Source organism: Lasiodiplodia theobromae, assembly GCF_012971845.1.
Source record: "Lasiodiplodia theobromae strain AM2As chromosome Unknown scaffold_2, whole genome shotgun sequence".
NCBI classification, from domain to species: Eukaryota; Fungi; Ascomycota; class Dothideomycetes; order Botryosphaeriales; family Botryosphaeriaceae; genus Lasiodiplodia; species Lasiodiplodia theobromae.
The window spans coordinates 1,092,443-1,113,468 of record NW_023336495.1 but is presented as its reverse complement, the minus strand read 5'-3'; the positions used below and the strand labels follow the sequence as shown (position 1 = coordinate 1,113,468).

The window sequence follows — 21,026 nt, the reverse complement described above, 5'->3', positions numbered from 1 at the left end:
AGCCGCATCAGCGACGTCGCATGAGACGCCTTGCCCTGCCCGCCGCCGCGCTCACCGACAACGAGGGGTGCTGCTACGGTCTGCTGGGTCGACGCCGGCCAGGCACCCGCGCAGGCTGCCAGCCCTGCCTGCAACGAGGAAAAACACAAAACACATCAGTAGTACAGCCGCGGCCAGCTCACCTCTGCGACGCGCAGCACCGTGTTTTGGCCGTGATGGGACTTCCTCGCCGGGCGGTTGGAGGGACGCTGGAGGCCGGCAGGACGCTGCGACGCCTCGGGGCGCGCCCGTCTTTAAAAGGTACACACCGCAGATTGCGCTTCTTCACACGCACTCGGCTTGCACGAACGGTTATCCCAGACGGCCTTTCCCGCGCCGCGGTACGCCCCGTGGGCGTCCGCAATGACGGTGCCGTCAACAAGGGCTGGCTTGCCCGCCGGGTGCCCCTCTCATTGGCAGGTTGGCCATTGCGCAAAACTTCGCTTTCGCATTCATCAGCCTGGATGGGGAAGCCCGACCACCTGATTATCACTACCACCTCTGAACCCTGCTTCGCTCGCCTGCAGCAAAAATTGCACTTCAGCTTCGTCTGGTAGAATGCGCCGGCCCCCGCGCCGCCGCCCAAGCCCGCTTCTGCCGCCCTGCCCGGGCACGGGTAGCAGCAGTCCGGAAGACTGGCCTGAATCATTGCTTCCATGGAGATCCACCAGCTTAACCCTATCTCCGGTCCGTAGACGCCTTTCCAAAACCAATGATGCCGTGACCCCGTCCTAAGACCCATAGATCTGCAGTAAAATCCAAAACAGCGAGCACCCCCCGGCCGCGCACACGAGCACAGTCCCCTACTCATTAACCAAACCTGGCTGATTCACTGCACCTCGCATCGCCTCAGAAGTCCATGCCGTCCGCCTCCTCCCGTCCTCTCTTGCCGGCCGTCTCGTCCTTGATCAGCCCGGTGACGAACCCCCGGAAGAACTCGACGTAAGGTCGCAGCCTCGTCTTTTCCCAATCCGGCATCTTCTTGGCCGCGTCGTCCGTTTCCATTGCGCCTGCGTTCGCCCGGCTCCACTCGTCGATCTCGCTCAATAGCTGCGTGACGGTGGGCACTCCGAGTGGATCGAATTCCTCGACGACCCGAGTGTCGATGGGCACGCAGACCCGGCCTGTGCCGGGATGAATGACAAACGGTGATTTCAGCAAATGGTTCAACTTCTTGGACACCTCCGCGTCGAGCCGTGGATACGTGTACTCGAGCAGGATATCTTGTTTGGCTTCTTTCAGCGCTTTCGGGTCGAGCGTGCTCGATGCGCCAGAAGCAGCGAGCGCGTCTATGTCAGCCCACTTCTGAGACGAAGGCCGTGATGGTGCCGAGTCCCATTTCTTCTGCAGGGCGGCCGCGAGCTGCTTGTCAGGGATGAGTGAAAGAAGGCGGGCCGACTTCTCGGGCGACGCCCAAGGGTCTTGCTCTAGGAGAATGTTCGTCTGGAAATGCGCCCGCAGGATCCTGAGACTTCGCCTGTTGCCCGTGTCAGTGGAAACGGCCGGAATCGAGCGAAACGACTGGGGACGCACTCGAGATGGGGATGTAGCGGTCTCTTCGCGTTCACCTTCTTTCCGCCTTGGTCGCCCCCCTTCAGCAGCTCCAGGTAGCCCGCGATCGCTCTCCTCTTCTGGTCATCCATGTCCCTCGCGCGCTTGTCGCACACCCAAGCGTGAGCGCCACGACGTCCGGAATACACCCAGAGAACGTGTTTGAATCCAAAGTCTTCCCTGAGCGCGACATCCACCACTTTGATCGCCATAGTGATGAATGACCAGCACCGATGGCAGATGTTGGCACCCGTGCAGCACGTTCTGATCTCGTCGTAATCCGTCATATCAATATCGAAGACGAGCTCTTTGGAAATAGGCTTGAAGGCAGTCGCCTTGCGTAGGGACTTGCGTTCTCGCGGATTGTGGGAGTACACCGGTCCGATTTCGAAACGTGATGGGAGCATCTGCACGCATTGCTTCCGAAACCTACACAGCAGGTCAGCCTGCCCCCGTTGTATATTACGACAGCCGCTCGTACAGATCTGCGCTCGGGAATGATTGGTATCTGAGGTATGCATCGTTTGGCAACGTGAACGCGAACTCGCGGTGGGCGAAGTCTGTCGACGGAGAAGGCGAATGGTTCAACCATTGAAAGAGGTGTCTGAATGGAAACAAGCGCTGGTAGAAAGCGCGCATAATTTCCGGGTCCGAGTAGCCGGCGGACGCAGGGTTGCTGTAAAACCATCAGTGTTGCTTAACCCCGCTTTTGCCACGACGAAGCCTACACTGTCTCCTGCGGTGCTGCTGACGACGAGAATTCTTCGTCCGAATCCTCCGCATCCATCATCTCTTCCAACGCCTTCTTGTCATCTTCCAAGCCTGAAGTCTGCTCATTGGTCGCCGGAGCATCCGGGAGATCGACGTCCTCGCCCTGTGAAGACCCGGGAGTGACTGAATGCGGCATTGTGGGTGTGCTTTTCTGGTGTTTTGCTGACCGCAGCTGGGGAGATGCGATCGGCCTTGCGCGCAGTCAGTGGAGGGAAGACGCGAGCGCGTGTCGCGTCGCGCGTCAGTAGAGGCCCGTGCACGACACCCTGGACGACTCGAGCTCCGCCATTTCACGTTCCACCAGATGAAACCACGGCGACCAAAGTGTCTCTGGAATGCCGCCCAGAGAGATTGTGCGCCGCCAAGATGCCACCCACGGAGGCATTGGTGTCAGGTGAAGGCTGGATATCCGACGAATCAAGCTTTTATGGTAATGCAGCTTCAGAACAGCTGCTGGCTGTTGCTGACCGAGTCTCGCATAACGTGCTCTGACAATTGCTTTGCGATAGGAGACGATGAGACCGTCAACACTCTGGAGAAGCGCAGCGATTTATTCAATGTGTCAGAGTACTGGTCCACCCATGAAAACCGCTTGGCAACAGTCGCCTACAAAGCACGTGCTGCTAAGCGTCCTCCCTCGACGCTGAAAGGTACCGAGGAAGATGGCTCTGCTACTGCGAGCGGAGAGTCGGGCGAGCTCGCTTACCCGAACGAGGGCGATCCTCTTTGGTACCAACCATCGGAAACTGTCTCGGAGTTTTTGAAGCGCTGCCCACCCGACACGACCGTACTGGAAGAAAGCGGTATCCCTTGGTTCTGGGTGGACAATCCGTACCAATCAGCTCATTCCAAGCAGGATCCCGATTACCAGGCCTTGATGGAATCAGGTAGCCGCTTGCTCGAAGACTATCGCAAGAAGAGAGAAGATCTTGAGAAGAAAAACCCAAGCATGAGAAAGGGTGCCATCACAAGCAAGTTGATCAAAGATCGGCAGAAGCTCAAGCAACAGATAGCAGAGCTGGCTCGCGAGACGCATGTCGTGTGCGGCAAGGTCACTACTATCCAACCCAAGCCTCATGTTCATGCTAATTTGCAACCCAGTGGCTGATCTTTCCCACCTGGGACGACATACCGAGGCTTTGGAAGCAAGTCTGCCTCGCCGTGCTTGCAAACCGGCTCGGTCCCACCGCGAAGGTGTCGACCAAAAGCATAAACAAGAAAGACGCATACGGCGTGATTATCATTTACACTCGGGATTGTTTTGACGTGAGCGACGTCCGCCGTGTTCTTCTGGCGCTGGTAGACATCGGCCTAGCGTCTGACAGAGACGACGCACCGAAAATCTGGTACAAGATGGACGCGTACACTCATCTGCAGCTCGACTCTGGGAATGAGTACAATCTGCCCGCAAGCCTTTATTCGAGTACGGATTTGCTCAAGAGTGAGGGCTCGGCTGCGAAGAGAAAGGTGGAAGAGTTGCACTCTCCACAATCAAAGTCTAAAGGAAAACAGAAGTCGATCACGGATATGTTCCGTTGAATAGCCAACCGTATCTGAGTGGTGGTAGTTGACACGTGGGATGGACTCGTATGTTACTCGTAGTTTTGCTTTCGTCTTGCTACCTAAATTTACACCGTATCTTTCGCGTTGCCGGCGGCAGGTCTCGCTAGTTCATCGCCTCGCAAGCGACAAGTGACAAATGAGTACCTTCATAGGAGATGGCATAGCAAAGAGAACGACAGAGTAGCTTCACGATAAAGTGTTACGAGGGCCACTCCCCTATCGTGAACCGCATTATACTAAATATTTAATATGGGGATGGATGCACCGTAGAGTCGAATGCTCCGAGAAAAGCACCGTGCGGACAGATTATTAGATCTGCTAAACGGTCATCCCGAAGCGTGTGATCTCTCAGAATGTACTGCCCGCGGGGAATCTTGGTGGCAACAAGTCTCACTGAAACCGCTTTATAATTTTGGTATTTTGCATGTAATAATGTGACTCCTATGTGCCACATTGATTTCCATAGACTCCAGATTAATTGAAGATCAAAGTATGAACTGCTGCGTTCGGGTATTAATAGCCTGGTCACGTATTAAAACAATCTAATGTGCAGACCACAGTTACAACGTGCAGGTCGCTATCGGCAACGGTCAAAACGACAGGTGCTTTCTACGTCACAATATTAGAGTTACCGGTACTGTCTAGGAACCGAGAGCAAACGATCTAGGCTTACCACAGTCGTGGCGGAATCCGTAGTATGTCTCGTTTTATGTGTCTCCCAGCCGTACTTCGAGTCACGAGCTGTTAAGAACAAAGTAAGCTAAGTTTGACCAAGGGATGTCGCGGACAGAGTTTGGAGATCCTGAGATGGATATCCCTTCCACCAGAACATTCACCCCCTGCTTATGTTTCGTTTCATCATCTACAAAAGATCTAGCTGACACCTGTGCGTCTAATGGAGAGACTGCCAGTAGGGAAGACTCACATTCGACTGAACTAAATAACTCAAGCAAGTCGGAGTGCAGACTACATCTCTCAGCGCTTTGCTTGACGGCGCCTACCCCTAGAAATAGATAGACATTGCAATCGTATGGTTTTAGGTTCACACAGAGTCAATACGCTCTCCAGCTCTTGGCATGAGAGCTGACCAACGAGATTGCGACAACGGAGGGTCAGTGTCCGATGGTTTAGGCACAATACTGGGATTATCGTCGAGCGTCGTGCCCAAATTTCGTCCATAGTTACACCTCGAGATCCCCAACAACAGCCCTGTGATCACTAATGTAGACGCCGTCATCGAATTTGTTTGCAAGCACGGCGTATCCCCTGTAGGCAGTAACGGCTGATGTCGAGTTCTTCCACGGCCCAGCGAAGATGAAATCAATGCGCTTGGATGGCCCGTCTGCCGAACTGAAACCCGTGAATGTGAGATTATTTCCATACCACAATTCCTCCGGGACGCTGTCTCTAATGTCTCTAACCACAGAAGGCGGGTTGCTGAAGTACTGGTACGCTTCGCCGGTTGGCTCGCTGTTGAAATCGCCGGTGAGAATGACTGGAAGCGTGGTTCCATTGGCGTATTTGCTGAGATAGTCGTTAATGTAGTTGGTGATCAGCTCTGCGGATTTCTGCCTGGAGACCGAGCCCGCGTCATCAAGATGAGTGTTCAGCATCAGGACACGTTTGCTGCTGTCGCGGTGACGGAAGCGACCAATAGTGACGATTCGAATGCTGCTGGCATCCCAGCCAAGCGAAGGAACGTTGGGAGTCTCGGAAAGCCAAAAGTACTGGTAATCTTCGACGTCCCAGACGGCGGGACGGTAGAGAATGGGTGAGTACTCGCCGGCTTCTTTGCCATCGTCGCGGCCGACGCCAAGGTAGGCCCATTCAGCCGCATCCGGCTGCGGGGTCGGGTCAACCTGGATGTAGTCCCCACCGGAGGAAGCGGCGCCGTTCAAGCCAGTCATGATGTCGGTCAGCTGGTTGTGAAGGACCTCCTGCAGGCCGATGAAAGCCTCCTGGTTGTAGATGGTGTGGAAGCGCAGCTCGTTGAGCAGCCGTGGGGCTCTCACCGGCCACAGCTCTTCTCCCTCAAAGGGACTCGTGGTCGCATAGCGAATGTTATGGGTCAGAATCCGCAGCGGCAGAGCGGCGTAGAGAGTCTTCATGACGGACAATGAGTGCTGTTGATTGCTACCGGCGCCCAGCGCAGGCTGGGGCTTCTGCCAGCTCAAATACTCCCAGAAACCCATGTCGCTCGACGCCCGGGACGGCAGGCGGGGTCAGTCAATATTATTGAACTGTCGTATCACATGGTGGTGCAGGACGCCGGGGCCTAAATTCGGATGGCTGGAGGACGGGATGCTGGGAGGCGGGGGGGACGGGCCCGAGCGAGCGATGACTTAAGCGACCCCACCATGCGAAATCGTTTGTGGTCTGTGTGCAGAGGGGCTCTCGCTCGTCAAACACCTCTCGCTGCGCGGCTGGTCGCTCTCTTGCAATCCCACACCTCCTACACCCTTCCACTCCCTCGCCGTCTGCCGCCGCCCACCATGGCCGAATCAACTGAGATTGGTATGCGTCCAATCGCTGCCGCCCGGCGCTGGTGCTGCCGTTGCGCTCTACGTCATAGCACAGCACAGCTCTCGACGGCCAGCTCCAAATGCTTCGCGCTCGCGCTGACACGCCCGTAGACTACACGCTCAACAACCCCGATACCCTCACCAAGTACAAGGAGGCTGCCAAGATTTCCCAGGCCGTTCTTGAGACTGTCACGGGTGCGCTCTCTCTGCTGCCGTGCTAGGGCTGTTCCTGGCGATCACCCCACAACTGACGCCGCCCACAGGATGGTGCATCGAGGGTGCCAAGATCGTTGACATCTGCGAGCGCGGCGACAAGCTGCTGGAAGAGAAGGTCGCTACCGTCTACAAGGGCAAGAAGATCCCCAAGGGCATCGCGCACCCCACTACCGTCTCGCCCTCGTCCTACGTCACGCCTTACACCCCGCTCAAGTCCGACACTGAGGAGGCCGAGCGCACTCTGAAGCCTGGCGATGTCATCAAGATCCAGCTGGGTGCTCAGATTGACAACCTGGGAACCATTGTCTGCGACACCATCATCATTCCCTCCCATGAGCACAAGGACGATGTCATCCCCAGCCGCCAGGCCGACCTTCTGCTTGCTACCCACTATGCAAACGAGCTCCTCCTGAGGCTCATGTTGCCGCCCGGCATTCTCGCTTCCGGCACCGAGGAAGAGAAGAAGAAGGCCCAAGCCCAGAGGCCTTACACCCAGGCCCAGATGACCCAGCTGCTCGAGAAGGTCGTCAAGAGCTACGACTGCAGCCTGGTCGAGAGCACCACCTCGTGGGTCTTCGGCCGGTCAGAGATCGAGGGCGAGAAGAAGATCATCCTCGCTCCGGGCGAGGGTGTCAGAGGTGACGGCACCCCCGAGGTCGGCGATGTTTGGGGCGTCGAAGTTGGCGTCAGCTTGGGCTCCGGCAAGGTTAAGACTCTGACCGACCGCACCACCCTTCACCGCCGCACCAACACCACCTACGGTCTCAAGCGCCCCAGCTCCAGGGCCACCCTGTCCGAGATTGTGAAGAAGTTTGGCAACTTCCCCTTCAGCTTGCGCCAGCTTGAGGACGAGCGCGCCGGTAAGGTTGGTATTGTCGAGTGCGTCCGCGGCGGCGTCGTCCGCGCGTACGAGGTTGTTGGCGACAAGGACAACGAGGCTGTCGCCAGGGTCCTGTCCACCATCGGTAAGTTGATCACCTTTCTTTCGTCTCGCACTCTGAGACCCATGCTCGCGGCACACCGTCACCGAACTCCTCAAGAAGAGACCTGGAAAAGGAAGTCGAGCTCTCGGGACCTGCCGACCTCGACTTTTGGAACCACGTCAAGGTGATTCGAAGACACCCGAGAGATGCCCATTGCAAAACGTGCACAATAGCCGGGACGTAAAATAATTTGCCGCCTTCGACACGGCTGGTTCAACGGGCATTTCAACGGAAGGTTCAGCTGCATCGGGAAGCCGAAGTATTCGCCCGTCTGCTCGTTTGTTGCAAACTTGGCGGAAGCTTCCGGAGAGCTGCTTCATCTCTCTGCATGGGATTGGCAGGTCTCCGTAAGGCTTGGTGTCGGCGCCCACCCTGTACTCGCGTCATTTGCAGGCACAAAGAGGGGGCCTTTTGGTCAAAACAGCCGCTCCACCCCGGGATTGCTTTCAGGGTTCTGTCACTCTGTTACATTGTTTATTTGAGACACTAGCTGCTCGACTAGAGGCGCTGACTGGAATCATAGCTATCACCAAGAACGGCATCACCCGTCTGGCGGCGCCCCAGAGCCCCGATGTTGAGAAGCTGAAGACGGACAAGAAGATCACCGATGAGGAGATCCTTAAGATCCTCGAGCAGCCCATTGCAAAGGCCACGACTGCCAAGCCCAAGAACAAGAAGAAGAAGAAGAAGACCGCCAAGAAGGACAGCAAGGAGGAGGAGGAGGGCGAGTCTTCTGCGGAGGAGTAGGAGTAAGCAGCAAACCGACTCCTTGTGTACGTCGATTTATGGTATGACCGGTGCAACAAGGTCGCGGAAGCGTGGCGCTACTTTGTCTTGGGCAATGCCTTGGTGAAGCCATCCAAAGGTATGCCGGCGCGCATGCTTGTGACGGGAGAGTGGCAACGAGCAGGATTATGAATAGCACTAGCAGCTCCAACGAGCAGGAAACAATAGCAAAAAGTTTGGAAACGCAATGAGTCACGGGCAGAGTGAAGGTGAGAGGGTGCAGCGAAGTCAATAATAGTAGGCGAATGGCTATTGTGGACAGTCCATATTTGCCTTGCCGCCCGCCACAGCCCTTCCAAACTTCTTCAACCCTCCACCCTCCACCCCGGCAGCTTCGCACACACAAACACACCCACACACGCCCCTCTCGCATCGCCCGTGCAGAATCTCCCCCGACAGTTGTGTTTGCAACACCCCTGGCTGACAGCGAAGCCCAGCGAGAGAGCGTGCTCTAGCGGCGAAGGCTCGCACCTCCGCGCCGGCATCGTCACGACCTCACCTTCCGCCGGAGCAAAAAAGAAAAAAATTCCGAGAGCCTCCTTTTCTTGATCCAACCTTCTCTTTTTTTCTCAGAGTCAATTCTTTTCATTTCTCGTGTTTTCGTGGCAGCGAGGCGGAACAAGGGGTGCGCAGAGGAATAGTCCCAAGCTGTCCGAGGGACCTCCGGCCGCGCTTTGGTTTCCTTCGCGAGCCGTCCTCTTCGTCTTGACATCTCCGCCGCCGCACACAACGCGTGCGCCGCCCTCACGCGCAACCACCCCATTCGGCTCGCAGACGCGTCGTAGGTCCCTTATCCCTTCATTTTGCGAGCCCATGCTAACCCTCGAGCAGGATCGCGCTCCTGCAGCCGATTTGCACCATGCCTCCGTCAAGGCCTTCGCGCAGGTCCCACGCTCGGACGAATGCCTCCAGCCCGGACGGCTCCCATGCGACCAACTCCCCTGCGCCCCAGGTTGCCCCGCCGAAAGAGAAGGGTCAGTCATCGCTCGACAGCTGGATCGAGCCTCCGCTCAAGCCTCCTGCGCCCAGCTTCGAGGATGTCGGCTTCGAAAGGCAGGGTGTCCTCACGACCATGCAGCCGCTGGGCGTGAAGCCTACGGCAAAGGACAGGGCGAGGTCCAGGGTTGATGGCCTCCGTCGCTCTGTGGCGGGCAAGAACGGCCAGCTGTCTGGAGCTGAGGATTCGCGCGACACGCCCGACGTCGACGGCACACAACAGGCGGAGGACCGGGACAGGAACCCCCAGGACTATGTGCCCGTAATACCCCCCAACAGGGATGAAGAGGAGGATGATGACTACACGCCCGCAGGCAAGAAGAAGAAGAGCAAGAAGGCCAAGGCCTCGAAGCGTGGCTCCAAGAGCGAGACGCCAGTGGGTTCGGTCCGCCCAACCGCAGCCCCGAGCACTCCCGATAACCGCTCGCCGTCGCCATTTGTGGAGGAGCACGCCAACGTCGGCATTTCTATGGGCGTCGAGAAGGCTCTTCGCGGCGCTCTAGCGAAGGTTGAAACTACCGGCCACACGAAGATCGGCACTGTGCTAAGACGTCTCTCTCAACAGAGCAAGAACGACAAGGGTCTCTCTGAGCTCCTCAGTTACGTTGCGAAACACAACGGCAGAGCCCCCACGAAGGAGAAGCAGGCCGAATTCGACCGCTACGTAAAGCGCGCGCGAAAGGCGCCCCCGCAGGATCAGGAGGAAGAGAGTATTGAGAGAAGCCCAAAGCGCGCGCGCATTTCGCGTGGTGCCAACGGCCTCGCTTTGACGCCCTCGCAATCCGCGCAGTCACCCTCGCCTTCATCCCCGGCAAAGTCGACCACCATCCACCCGTCTTCCGCGATCCAATCTCCAGCTCCCGAGGAACTGCCCTCCGAACGTGCCGTCACTCCTCCGAAGGAGCCCACAGCGGCCGACATGGGGGTCGGCGCCAACGGCCTGACGTCGTCCGCCGTGCATTCCCCCCGCTCGAGACGGGCTAGTATATCCTCCATTTCATCTCTAAGTTCAGTCGATGAGAGTATCGCTGCAGGCCCACCCCCTGACGTGCTGGAGGACCCCGCCATCACCAGGCCGTCGACGGCAGGGCCTTCCACGAACGGCGCCAGCAAGCTGGGCATTAGGACGAAGAAGCCGCTCCCCAAAAAGGCCGGCGGCAGCGCCGCCAGCAAGCGCTCTCCCGACGATGCCGGCTTGACCGAGTCTGAAGACGAAGAGTTGCAAGCAAAGCGCCGCAAGTACAGCGAGGCGTTCAAGGACGTCGCATCCTTCAACAGAAACATCCCCGTCAGCAACATCAGACCTGAACTCTCATCGGCAGATATCCCCGCGCTCAACAACGGGTCTCCCGTGCTGCCTCCGCCCAAGAAGCAGAAGCTGAAGCTCACCAACGGTCTGCTCAAGAAGTCGGCCCTTCAAGCAAGCAGCAGTGCCGCGTCACCCCTCTCAGAAGGGTTCCCGCCACATGGATCCGGACCTGCCACGCGTGCTACCACGCCTAACCTCAACGCAGACGGCAACGACAGGCCGTCAAAGAGGCAAAAGACGTCGGCTCGCACAAAGCATTCGTAAGTTCTCCCCATGCAACGTTTGATGCCTGGGGCGCCGGCCATGCCTTGGCGCTTCCCGCAGCTTCATCTACACGTGTTTCTTGGCTCCTGCTTGTTTCACATTGCCATCGAGCCACTCGAGGCGGGTCGGGCAGGGGGATTGTGAAGAGTGCCAAATGCTTGGAGCAAGTGATGAGCGTCGCTAACGCCCCGGTTTGCATTTTAGGCCGATCAAGAATAGGACGGGTGGTGTCGCGGGCGTTGCTCGTGCGAGTGGCGGAATGGAATCCCCGATCGGCTACGATGACAACGACGCGGTAAGTGACCAAATCTCCGCCAACCCTCCCACTAGCCCTCGCACCCTTTACCTCTTCGAGCTCTTTCCACCGCCATCCACCACACCTTTCCCCCCATCAGTCACGATGCATTTCCACAAGCCTACTTCATTATCCATACCCGTTTCATCGCGTCTGCCTCCTTCACCGCCTCTGACAGAGTTCCAGCGCTCCGAAAACGATGACTTTTGTTCAGCTTGTGGCTTCTCTGGCCTGCTCCTCTGCTGCGATGGTTGCGACAAGGCCTTCCACCTGACTTGCTGCGACCCGCCGCTCGAAGACACTCCTGACGAAAAGTGGCTTTGCCACCTGTGTGCGGCGAAGAGCAACAGCGCGTTGAGAGAGTCGGTCCCGTTCAGCTTGTTCGGCCCTCTGATGGCCACCATCAACAAGCGCAACCCCACCGTCTTCGCTCTGCCCAAGCGCATCCAAGATCATTTCGAAGGTGTGCGTGCAGACAAGGAGGGCGCGTACGAGGAGGTGCAAGCGACGAAGCCCCTGTAAGTTTTTCTTGTGATTGCTCACCATTGCGGAGCCGCTGCTAACATCAGGCAGCAACAAGGGCCGTGGCGGCTGGGACGAAGTGCCCGACAACACCAGGCTGCTCGACACGAAGGGCAACGCTATTCTTTGCGTGCAGTGCGGCAAGTCTTCGCTTAACAAGCAGCAGATCATCCAGTGCGATATCTGCAATGCTAACTGGCACCTGGACTGCCTTGACCCGCCCATGGCGAATCCCCCACCCATCCCTTTCAACAGCAGGCACCGTAATGTTTGGAAGTGCCCGCGTCACATCGACCGGGACCTTCGCGCCATTGAGCCCACTGTGTCCAGCGCTCTCGGCAGCACGCGGATCTTCCGGATCCGCAAACCCAAGAACCCCAACATCGTCGACGTCAACATGAGGCGTGGCTTCAGAAACAACGGCATCATCGAGGTCGCCGACGAGAGCAGCGATAGCGAGAAGGAGTTCGAATCCAACGACGACGAAGACGGCGTCGTCTACCGCCTTCCGGTCAAAGGCATCAAGCTGGACTTCATATCCAAGGTCAAGAAGTGAGTCACCTCCGCCACCCGTTGCTCTCCAAGACAAGCCGCTGACCTTTTCCAGAATGCGCATGGACGACGAGGCCATCCGCGCTCAACGAACCGGTTTCCCCGGCGGAGTCTCGACCCAGCCAACGGCGTACGACCGTGGGTTCAGCCGCGCCAACCCTACCGACCGGCGTGCTGCTGTCAACCTCGTGCAGCTTGCCAACCGAGAATCCGACCTCGAGCTCGGCGGCGACGCGGTGCAGACGCTCATCTACAGCCTGAACGTAAGAGCCCCCATGTCTGAGAAAATTTGATGACGTCAGCACTGACACAAAACGCTCCAGGGCGAATCCCCCGACGAAGTAGTCGACAGTATGACTGGCGCTGAGAAGGCACCGCTGGCGATGGAGCCGCCCGGAGACGAGGAAAGGCGGCAGCTTCTGGCCCTGCAGGAGCTTATTCGCCGCAGACTCGGCGTTACCAACGGGAGCGTCTGAGCGCTCTCAGCAGGCCGATCGCACACGTGTGGCGCCAGCCTTTGCTGGCGACCTTTTCTGCTGCGGCACACGGCGCGCAACTTTCTATTGAATCGGGTGTTCGGGGGGCGGCACAGCCTCTGGCTTGAGCTATCCCTACCGGCCCAGAGTACCAGCTCGGCTGCGCTTACCCGGTTCCCCTTTAACCTTTACTAATCTCGACTCAGCGGCTTTTCTTAGAAGAGTCGCGGGTGTGGTATACACGGCACATCACCATCCACGATTGTCCTCTGCATTCCCGTCTTCCCCCTCCCATACAACAATGTTCTCCGCGTGGGTTTCGTATCGCGGCTTTACACATGTAGAGACAGCATACCCACACTGGCGACACGTGTCCTCGATTCCTTCGGGCACTGCTGCGCGTCTATTTCCCTGCACGAGCACTGCGCTTTTACGGCGGTGCTTTATTCTCGTCCGGCGTGGTCCATTCGAGCATGCATCTGGCGTTTCTATTTCTGCATCTGATTTCCCCACTCCAGCCGACCATGACTATGCGGCATGGGGGTGGAACCATCGAACAAATTGGCATGATTGGTAAGACCAGTGATTTCAGCGTTTGGCTCAACAGAAGAATGGAGGAGGCGTGTAGGAAAAAAAGAGTTGAGCATTCTTTGACGGAAAGTCCCGAGCGTTTCGGAGGGTGAGATAGCAGGGCGGACCAGTGGAGCAGGAGCACCGGTCAGAAATTCCTACTTTGTATTACAGCGCGGCGCTTAGGCGAAAAGCGGGTGGAATGCGTGGATGATGGGCCTGGTAGCAGGCGGCAGGCTGGGGGACGTAAATAGCGTGCAAAAATGCAGTGTAGTCTGTGTGCGGATAGCGAGCCTCTCATGTGGGCAGGAAGCTGCTGTGCGTGCTGGCAGCCATCAAGGTTACTGCCCAGTGGTGACCCCGGTATCTTTTCCCCAGACGACAAGGGGTGATGTCGCCGAGGCGGTCCTTGCACGTGACGGTGGGTCAAGTTTATCGGACGTGCGTCACATCATCCTGCACGCTTCCCTGCAGCCCGCCAGAACCTCCGCTCGCCGCCTTCGCATCAAGCTTCTTCCATTCCAACCAACCACCACCCTCGGGGTCTGCTCCCTTCTTGCTCCGCGTCTGCGCTCACCAGAGCTGCGCGACTCTCAAGACCCACGGGAAATCACCGCATGTCGAGTCCCAAGCATCAGATCCAATTCGCGCTCTCAAAGCTCTCGCCCCGCGACGCAACTTGCATCCCTGCCCAGAGCATGATTTAAGAATCGCAACCAAGCCCGCGATACCCACGACCATCCTCAACGACTGTTCATCCTTCTACGCGCCATTCGTGTCACTCTTCCTCTATCGGACCCCATGGCCGAAGCCAACTTTCGCGCGCGCAAGCGCCAGAAAGTGTATCGCAAACGCCTCGACGAAGACGATGACCACAACAATGAAGGGCAGCCGCTCGCCCTGAACGCAACCGTCAGCGGCGCCCCTCTTGCCGCCACAACCTCCGCCATCTCCGCTTCCGCGCCCTCGACCTCCGACGCCGCCGATCCTGCTACTACGTCATCGACCGCCGAGCATGCTCCGACGAACAACGAGGAAGGCGGGCAGCTGTCCGTCGCGGAGATCCTGCGCCGTGCACGCAAGCAGAAGGCGCGGGGACTGGGTGTTGAGTTCTCATCATCGGGTAGTGGCAAGCCGAGTGGAGGCTCCGAGGTCACTACTTCTGCGCTCGCGCCTCCGGTCAGCGGTGCAGCGGCGGAACAGCAACAGGCCGAAGTGGTGGTTGCGAAAGAGTTTGCGCCGCAGACGGGCATGGTTGTGGATACGTTGGACAAGCACATGTGAGTGGTCCCCTCTGTTTGGTCCACTCTCCCGGCGGGTTTCGAAGAAAAAAGAGAGGGATGGTTGGTCGAGTCTTTGAATTGGCTGCTAATGTTTCAAGGATGGCTTATATAGATTCCAAGATGGCTGAGATGCGTGAGGGCGAGCGTCGTGCAGCGGCTGCAGAAGCGGCCACGGATGCTACATATTCTCAACAGCAGCCAAGCTCCGCGGCACCCTCTTTCCCATCGAACGGATCTCGTCAGAGGCAGCCAGCCGGTATGGGAAAGCTGATGGAGATTGACTTGGGCCCTGAAGCCGTGCAGAGGAATATCGAGCGCACGGAGGAGGCGACGAGGCGACTGCAGAACGGAGAATTGCTGGAGCAGGAGATGCAGCCTAAGGGCAGAAGGGGCAGGAAGAGGAGGACGAGCGAGGACATCAGACGGGACAAGTTGGTGGAAGAGATCCTGAAGGAGAGCCGACGTGAGTTCATCATCCCCTTTATTTTATCCCTCGATATGAGACAGGAAGCTGCTATCCTTCTCTCATGAATACAGCTAATCCGTACGCCTTCTATCACAACCCTGCAGTCGAAATGTACGACGATCGAGCACAGCAAGAGCAGCAGCAGAAGGACGCCGAAGAAGGCGCCGCCGACGACCGCATCGTCGAGCAGTTCCGCCGCGACTTCATGGAGGCCGTTCAGACGCGCCACAACCGCCGGCCGCCGGCCAGCAGCGCCGCCAAGGGCAAGGCCGCAGACGAGCGACCCAAGGGCCCGAAGTTGGGTGGTAGTCGCAGCGCCCGCGCAGCAATGAGGGCGGCTGAGGAGAAGCAGAAAAAGAAATGAAGAAGAGAATGCAACTTGGGCAGAACAAATGATTGGGGTGTGACTAGATTATGGGAACATTGCATTTGGTGGATACGAACTTTTACGACGAAACAAGAAAAAAAAAAGGGCACCATGGTTTTTGAGGAAAGAAAGACAAGTGCCTATGCTATCAGGGGAAAACAGGTATTAGTGCTATCGATCTTACTATCCTCGTTATCATGGTATGACCGGCAAGAAGAGCATGAATTTCAAGCATCCGAATACATTCCTATGCTCCTTGGTGCATTTGTAAACTTCTCTGAATGATCCCATTTTCTTTTCCGTTGCCTACATGCTCTAAGGTGCTAGCACTGTATACTCTCCGTATATGTGCTTGAGGAGAACACTTGTACACTTATCGTTAGAAGAAAAGAATGCCATCTGGACCTCTAATTGTTTCCCTCGGCCCATTTCCCTGCCCAAAAAGATGACAATACCGGATGAACACGAAAGGACGGAGCTACTACCCCACCTCAAATGTACAGAGGGAGGGGGAACAAGAATGCTCCAAACCTTGACAACGCCCAACCGCACAACCGCTTTCCTTTTCTCCCTTCATCCCTTCCTGACCGCACTTCCAGTGTCCCTATCCCTGCCTTCGCGATCGAAGACCTTCAAGAACAGCTCCAACCACCTGGCTTGCCGCCTGTTCAGCGTCTGCGGGCCCGGCTTCCGCAACAGGGCGTTGATGAGGTCGCGGACGCGCTGGCGCAGCACCTTGACGACCAGGCACGTCTTCCAGTCCTTGACGGCGAAGCGCAGGCGGTTGCCGTCCAGCGCGACGACGCCGGCATGCAGGCGCGCATCAGCGTCGCCCGCGCCGGCGAAGAGGGCGAGCGGCACGTCGTGCGCGACGGACGTGGAGTGCGCGTTGTAGAGCTTGCTGGCGCCCGACTGCATGATGTGGTAGTACGAGAGGTAGCGCAGCGAGGTGCCGGGCGGCGGCTGCTTGTTGACCGACGTGGGCGCAAGCGAGACGGACTGGTTGCTGGCGACGTTGCGCCAGCCTTTGCCGTCGCGGGTGAGGAGCTTGGGGTAGAAGGACCAGGCGATGACGGCGGCGATGAGGAGGTCGTTCTGGTTATTGGCGTTGGCGGACCCGAGCACCGGGACGAAGCTGCGGCTGCGTGACGAGGGGCGGTAGCGGCTAAGGGCGTGGCGCTCGTCGGGCGTGAGGGCGACGAAGTTGGCGTCGGCGAGGGAGCTGAGGAGCTGCGACTTGAGGTCCTCGATGTTGGCCAGGTTCTGCCGGCTGAGGAAGTTCTTTTGGCAGAACTGGAACTCGGATTGCCCAGGCGTCGTGCACACTTTGCGCCACGTTGCATAGGCATTGTACGCGGTGAGGAGGTCGGAATCGCCGCGTCTGAAGGCCAGACGCGCTAGGTCTGCGCGCTGTCTCTGGCCGAAGGGGGTGAGAAACGGGTCTTTGGAGGAGAGGATGGCGGCGATGGTGATGGCCACGTCGACGCAACCAAATATGCTCGCAAGAAGCGCGAGTTTTCCGAGATTTGCGTCGAGAGGGAGCTTCGCCATCTGCCTCCCCAAGGGCGTCAGCTCCTCGCTTGCGGTCAGAGCATCCACCTCAATCAGAGCGTCAATCGCTCTCCTGATGTTCTTGGTCGACGGAGGATCCAAAGCTTGCGACAAAGTGGGCTCGATTTCACCGAGTTTGCATATCTTGACGCGCATGACGAGGTCTTGTAGCGAAAGACGGAGCATTTCTGGCGTCTGCTGCTCGGCCATAAGTTCGTCGTGTCGGTATTTTGTGAACAAATGGAAGCAAAGGCCTTCTTGAACACGACCCGCTCTTCCTCTCCGCTGCTTGGCGTTGGCGCGAGAGATGAATGACTGAATAAGACGGGACAACTGCCTCCTTTCGTCGAATCTCATCTCCTTGTGCTTTCCCGTATCGACCACGCAGGTGATGTCCGGGATGGTGATGCCGGTTTCTGCGATGTTGGTAGCGAGCACAATCTTACGCACTCCGGGCGGTGGGACCAGGAAGGCAGCCTGCTGGTCCTCGCTCGCGATGGTGGAATGCAGCGGGTACACGAGCCAGTCCTTAGCAAACGACTCGTGGCCGACGAGCATGTCGTTCAGTTGCCGGATCTCCGCGATTCCAGGGAGGAAAATTAGGATCGCCTTGCTGTACTGCGTGTAGTTAGGATCGTACGCCACCCTCTCGACCAAGCGAATGATGAGTTCGTAATCAATCCTGTACTCGTCGTATTCCTTGAGAGCGTTCCGAGTTGCGACGCTGTAGCCTTGGAGGTTTCCTGCAGTCCCGGACTTGTTGCCGTCAGAACTATCATCATCGTCGTCGGCGGCTTCCTGATCCGCATAAGAATTCTTCTGCGTTTTGACGTCGTAGTGCGTCAACTCGATGGCGTCTTCCAAGAACTTTGTTTGTACAGGAAAAGTGCGGCCGGGAACAGTGACGATTGGAGCGCCGTCCAAGTATTTTGAGAAGCGATCTGCATCAACAGTGGCACTCATGAGGATCACCTTCAGCTCAGGCCGACGAACCATCAACGCTCGAAGAACGATGAGCAAGAAATCAGTGTCAATGCTGTGAAAGTCAATCAGCTCGTGCGTCTTTGAGTCGGGCTTTAGCACTTACCTCCGCTCGTGGACTTCGTCGATCACGAGATGCGTGACGTCGTCCAACCCTTTGGAGGATTCGAGCATACGCAGGACTATTCCAACGGTGGCATAAACCAAACGCGTCGATGCTGCTATGTGGGACTCGAGGCGGATGGCATAGCCAACCAGGGATCGAGAAGTGCCAACGTCGTTTTTATTCTCACCCAACTCTTCGCTGACACGCTGCGCCAGAGAAATGGCAGAGATACGGCGAGGTTCGGTGCAGTAAACTTTGCAGGGACGACCATTGGACAGCTCGTGTTCGAGGACGAACGCGGGTAGCTGAGTACTCTTGCCACAACCGGTTTCACCGCAGAGAATGACGACTTGGTTCCGCTCGACGGCCGAGAGCGCAGCCTCGCGGAAATGCGCCATGGGAAGTTGAGACCGGATGGCAAGCATCCGCTGATAGGACGGGGTGGATGTCTTACGATGCCACATCTCCTTCAAACGCTCGGCATCCTCTTCGGAGACCTCGTTGCTGCGTATCGGGAGATTCGACTCTCCATTACCGTCTCCCACGCCTTTGCCGCGTTTCTTGAAGCCATTCATCAGTATGACGCCGTCTTCGTCCTCCCTTTCAAGCGTTTCCTGGACGATGCCACGAAGGTCCTTAACCATCTCCCGATCCTTTTCGTCAGTTATGTTCTTCTGCGTCTCGGAGAATTCTGCCCAAAGATCCCTCCAAGTCGGCGGAAGCCTCATGTAAACCTTTTCCTCTTTCGAAGAAACAGAGAAAACTAGAAAGAGAGCAACGACCGAAACGTAGGCCTCACTCTGTTGGGTTCCTGGAGTTGCCACTTTGATCATAGTAAAGGTGGCAGACCTTGGCCCAACCTCGCAAATAATATCGGGGATAGCCGAAGCGTCAATAGGTTCTTGGTCTTTCGTCCAAGTAATTGTTACTGAATGGCGGCTTGAGTACGTGGTGGGCGAGACGTGCTTGTAGGTCAGACGCGCCCCGGAGTCTCTGTGAACGGGGTGAGCAAATCATTGATGGGAAAAGTACAACTGGATGGAGAAGACGAACCTTGCGCGACAAGCTTCTTCTAATATCCTGCGTGGATTCATGCCGGTGGATTTACCAAAATCACGTATGGTAGCCGTTACAGAGTCACCGGTGGAACCATTCGTTTCTAAAGGCTGGCTGTTTCCCGGTTCGGCCGTGAACATACCGCCGAGGAGGCCATCATCATCGTCTGCGTTTTGTGCTAAAACATCACCAGCCAGAGCAGCTTGTTGCATGATGTCGTCGGCAGCGCTTGCGGCATTGGATTCCGGCTCTGCTAGACTCTCCGACTCTGCGATTTTAGTCTCCTTAAGGCGTTTTGGTCTACCGGGTGCTTCCCGCGCCAATTCTACGCGCTTGGATGCCCATTTCTCATCGGCCTCACGCTGATCAAATAAAGCATCCGATTCGATCTGTTGGATCTTCTTCTGAAGTTTCAACGCACCCCCAGACAGTGGGGCTGTCTTCGGGGCGCCGCGAGACTTCTTAGTAGATTTCGAACGAGAATTAACCGTAGCAACGAGGTCGGGATTAAGTTGGAAGAGGCGAGATTTGGCGTTAATATAAGTCTCGAGCAACTGGTCCGGTTCCATATCGCTGTCGAGATCACTGACATCAAAATCTTCTTCAGATGGAGCGGGACTATCGGTTTCTTGTTGGGTCGGAACCGGCTTTGTTCTAGACGCAGGAGCCCGATCAGAAGCTGGAGTCTCTGAGCGTTTTGGAGAATCTGAGCAGGCCACTGTCAGTGGACTGTCACCTGGGGTTCCCTGTCTCAACGGATCCCGGGATAGAGCCTAGGGAAAAAGCAACTGCTGGAATTACGTTCACCCGGCAAGGGCGCCTATCGATAACCGGCATGGTGATGTCCAACTCCAAGATACGTGCGGTTTCCAGTAACGTACAGAAAGGCTTGACGCAGAGGGGACGAAAGCAGAGATGGTAAGACTTACTAGACCTCGAAGAGCTACTGGTATCAATCGCGGGCGGTAGGGCTTGGCTTTCATAAGGCGGGAGTTCATCCGGAGGGCAATTTACGGCAAACCATTCTAAACTTTCCTGAAGACCCCAAATAGGCGTATTGGCATCTAAGGGCGGCGGATTCCGGCATATGAGAACCAGCATCTGGCGGACTCTATCCTTGGAAAAGCCCATGTCGGCCAGAGTCTGGCTAAGGGTCCACAGACGGAGAATTACATCTTCCTCGGAGAGACTGCGGATGGAGTACTTGTGTTCCGGGGAAGAAAAGTCTTCGTTTATCTCGTCCTTAATAAGATCCAAAATCTGGGTGGTGAGATCACCCGGCAGCCACTCGCGAGTGGGCAGATACTGGGCCTGGGTGCGAAGGACACGGCGATCTGTCTGGACCCTAGTGATGTGGCGCGAGGACTCCTTGCGGACCTTTTGGGCGTGCTTCTCGACCAAGAGCTGTAGCTCGTTGCGCTCCAGCTGCTGCTCGAGCTCCTCCGGGCTGAGCTGGTGCAGCTCTCTGGGCGCAGGGGCGGCGCCGGCGGGCGAGGGTGCAGCATCGCCAGGCGTCGCGGGGGTGGCGGGCGTGGCTGCACTGCCCGTTTCGGAGGCGTCGGCGGAGTCGAGCTTCTTGTCGACCTTGGGCTTGCTCGCGATAGAGGTGGTGGCGACGGCGCGTGCGGGGTTGGCGGCGGGCTTCTTCTTCTTCTTGGGCGCCATGCTGGGGACGGGGATGGCGGTGGAGGAATTGGCAGAGTGGAGCGTGGCCGTGGGCGAGGTGGTGGTGGCCGGTTTGGGCGCATGGACGCGGCGATGTCATCGTCCGGCCCTCAAGATCTGCACCCGCGTAAATCTG

At 57.2% G+C, this 21,026-nt stretch overlaps 7 protein-coding genes across 7 annotated transcripts; 4 read left to right on the top strand and 3 right to left on the bottom strand.

The window, feature by feature from the left end:
- Nucleotides 1–888: 888 nt before the first annotated feature.
- LTHEOB_864 (DNA primase small subunit) lies at nucleotides 889–2,497 on the bottom strand (the record flags this gene model as incomplete). Its single annotated transcript, XM_035518139.1, has 4 exons — nucleotides 889–1,516; nucleotides 1,573–2,019; nucleotides 2,072–2,266; nucleotides 2,319–2,497. 4 exons carry the CDS (start codon nucleotides 2,495–2,497, stop codon nucleotides 889–891), a joined length of 1,449 nt encoding a protein of 482 aa, XP_035369623.1.
- Nucleotides 2,498–2,727: 230 nt separating this feature from the next.
- On the top strand, nucleotides 2,728–3,900 carry LTHEOB_863 (uncharacterized protein; the record flags this gene model as incomplete). Its single annotated transcript, XM_035518128.1, has 3 exons — nucleotides 2,728–2,791; nucleotides 2,871–3,412; nucleotides 3,463–3,900. 3 exons carry the CDS (start codon nucleotides 2,728–2,730, stop codon nucleotides 3,898–3,900), a joined length of 1,044 nt encoding a protein of 347 aa, XP_035369622.1.
- Nucleotides 3,901–5,105: 1,205 nt separating this feature from the next.
- On the bottom strand, nucleotides 5,106–6,032 carry LTHEOB_862 (Endonuclease exonuclease phosphatase; the record flags this gene model as incomplete). The annotated part of the gene is made up of 1 exon (XM_035518117.1): nucleotides 5,106–6,032. The coding sequence occupies one exon, from the start codon at nucleotides 6,030–6,032 to the stop codon at nucleotides 5,106–5,108; it is 927 nt and encodes a 308-aa protein (XP_035369621.1).
- A 384-nt stretch (nucleotides 6,033–6,416) lies between these two features.
- Nucleotides 6,417–8,392, top strand: LTHEOB_861 (Curved DNA-binding protein; the record flags this gene model as incomplete). Its single annotated transcript, XM_035518106.1, has 4 exons — nucleotides 6,417–6,438; nucleotides 6,558–6,641; nucleotides 6,710–7,627; nucleotides 8,169–8,392. The coding sequence occupies 4 exons, from the start codon at nucleotides 6,417–6,419 to the stop codon at nucleotides 8,390–8,392; spliced, it is 1,248 nt and encodes a 415-aa protein (XP_035369620.1).
- An 852-nt stretch (nucleotides 8,393–9,244) lies between these two features.
- On the top strand, nucleotides 9,245–12,845 carry LTHEOB_860 (Zinc finger phd-type protein; the record flags this gene model as incomplete). Its single annotated transcript, XM_035518095.1, has 7 exons — nucleotides 9,245–9,316; nucleotides 9,384–10,996; nucleotides 11,205–11,295; nucleotides 11,482–11,813; nucleotides 11,869–12,369; nucleotides 12,425–12,632; nucleotides 12,693–12,845. 7 exons carry the CDS (start codon nucleotides 9,245–9,247, stop codon nucleotides 12,843–12,845), a joined length of 2,970 nt encoding a protein of 989 aa, XP_035369619.1.
- A 1,371-nt stretch (nucleotides 12,846–14,216) lies between these two features.
- Nucleotides 14,217–15,528, top strand: LTHEOB_859 (Hepatocellular carcinoma-associated antigen 59; the record flags this gene model as incomplete). Its single annotated transcript, XM_035518083.1, has 3 exons — nucleotides 14,217–14,695; nucleotides 14,797–15,161; nucleotides 15,236–15,528. The coding sequence occupies 3 exons, from the start codon at nucleotides 14,217–14,219 to the stop codon at nucleotides 15,526–15,528; spliced, it is 1,137 nt and encodes a 378-aa protein (XP_035369618.1).
- A 576-nt stretch (nucleotides 15,529–16,104) lies between these two features.
- On the bottom strand, nucleotides 16,105–20,890 carry LTHEOB_858 (Helicase; the record flags this gene model as incomplete). The annotated part of the gene is made up of 6 exons (XM_035518072.1): nucleotides 16,105–18,118; nucleotides 18,170–18,281; nucleotides 18,357–19,162; nucleotides 19,223–19,241; nucleotides 19,368–19,931; nucleotides 20,155–20,890. 6 exons carry the CDS (start codon nucleotides 20,888–20,890, stop codon nucleotides 16,105–16,107), a joined length of 4,251 nt encoding a protein of 1,416 aa, XP_035369617.1.
- Nucleotides 20,891–21,026: the final 136 nt, after the last annotated feature.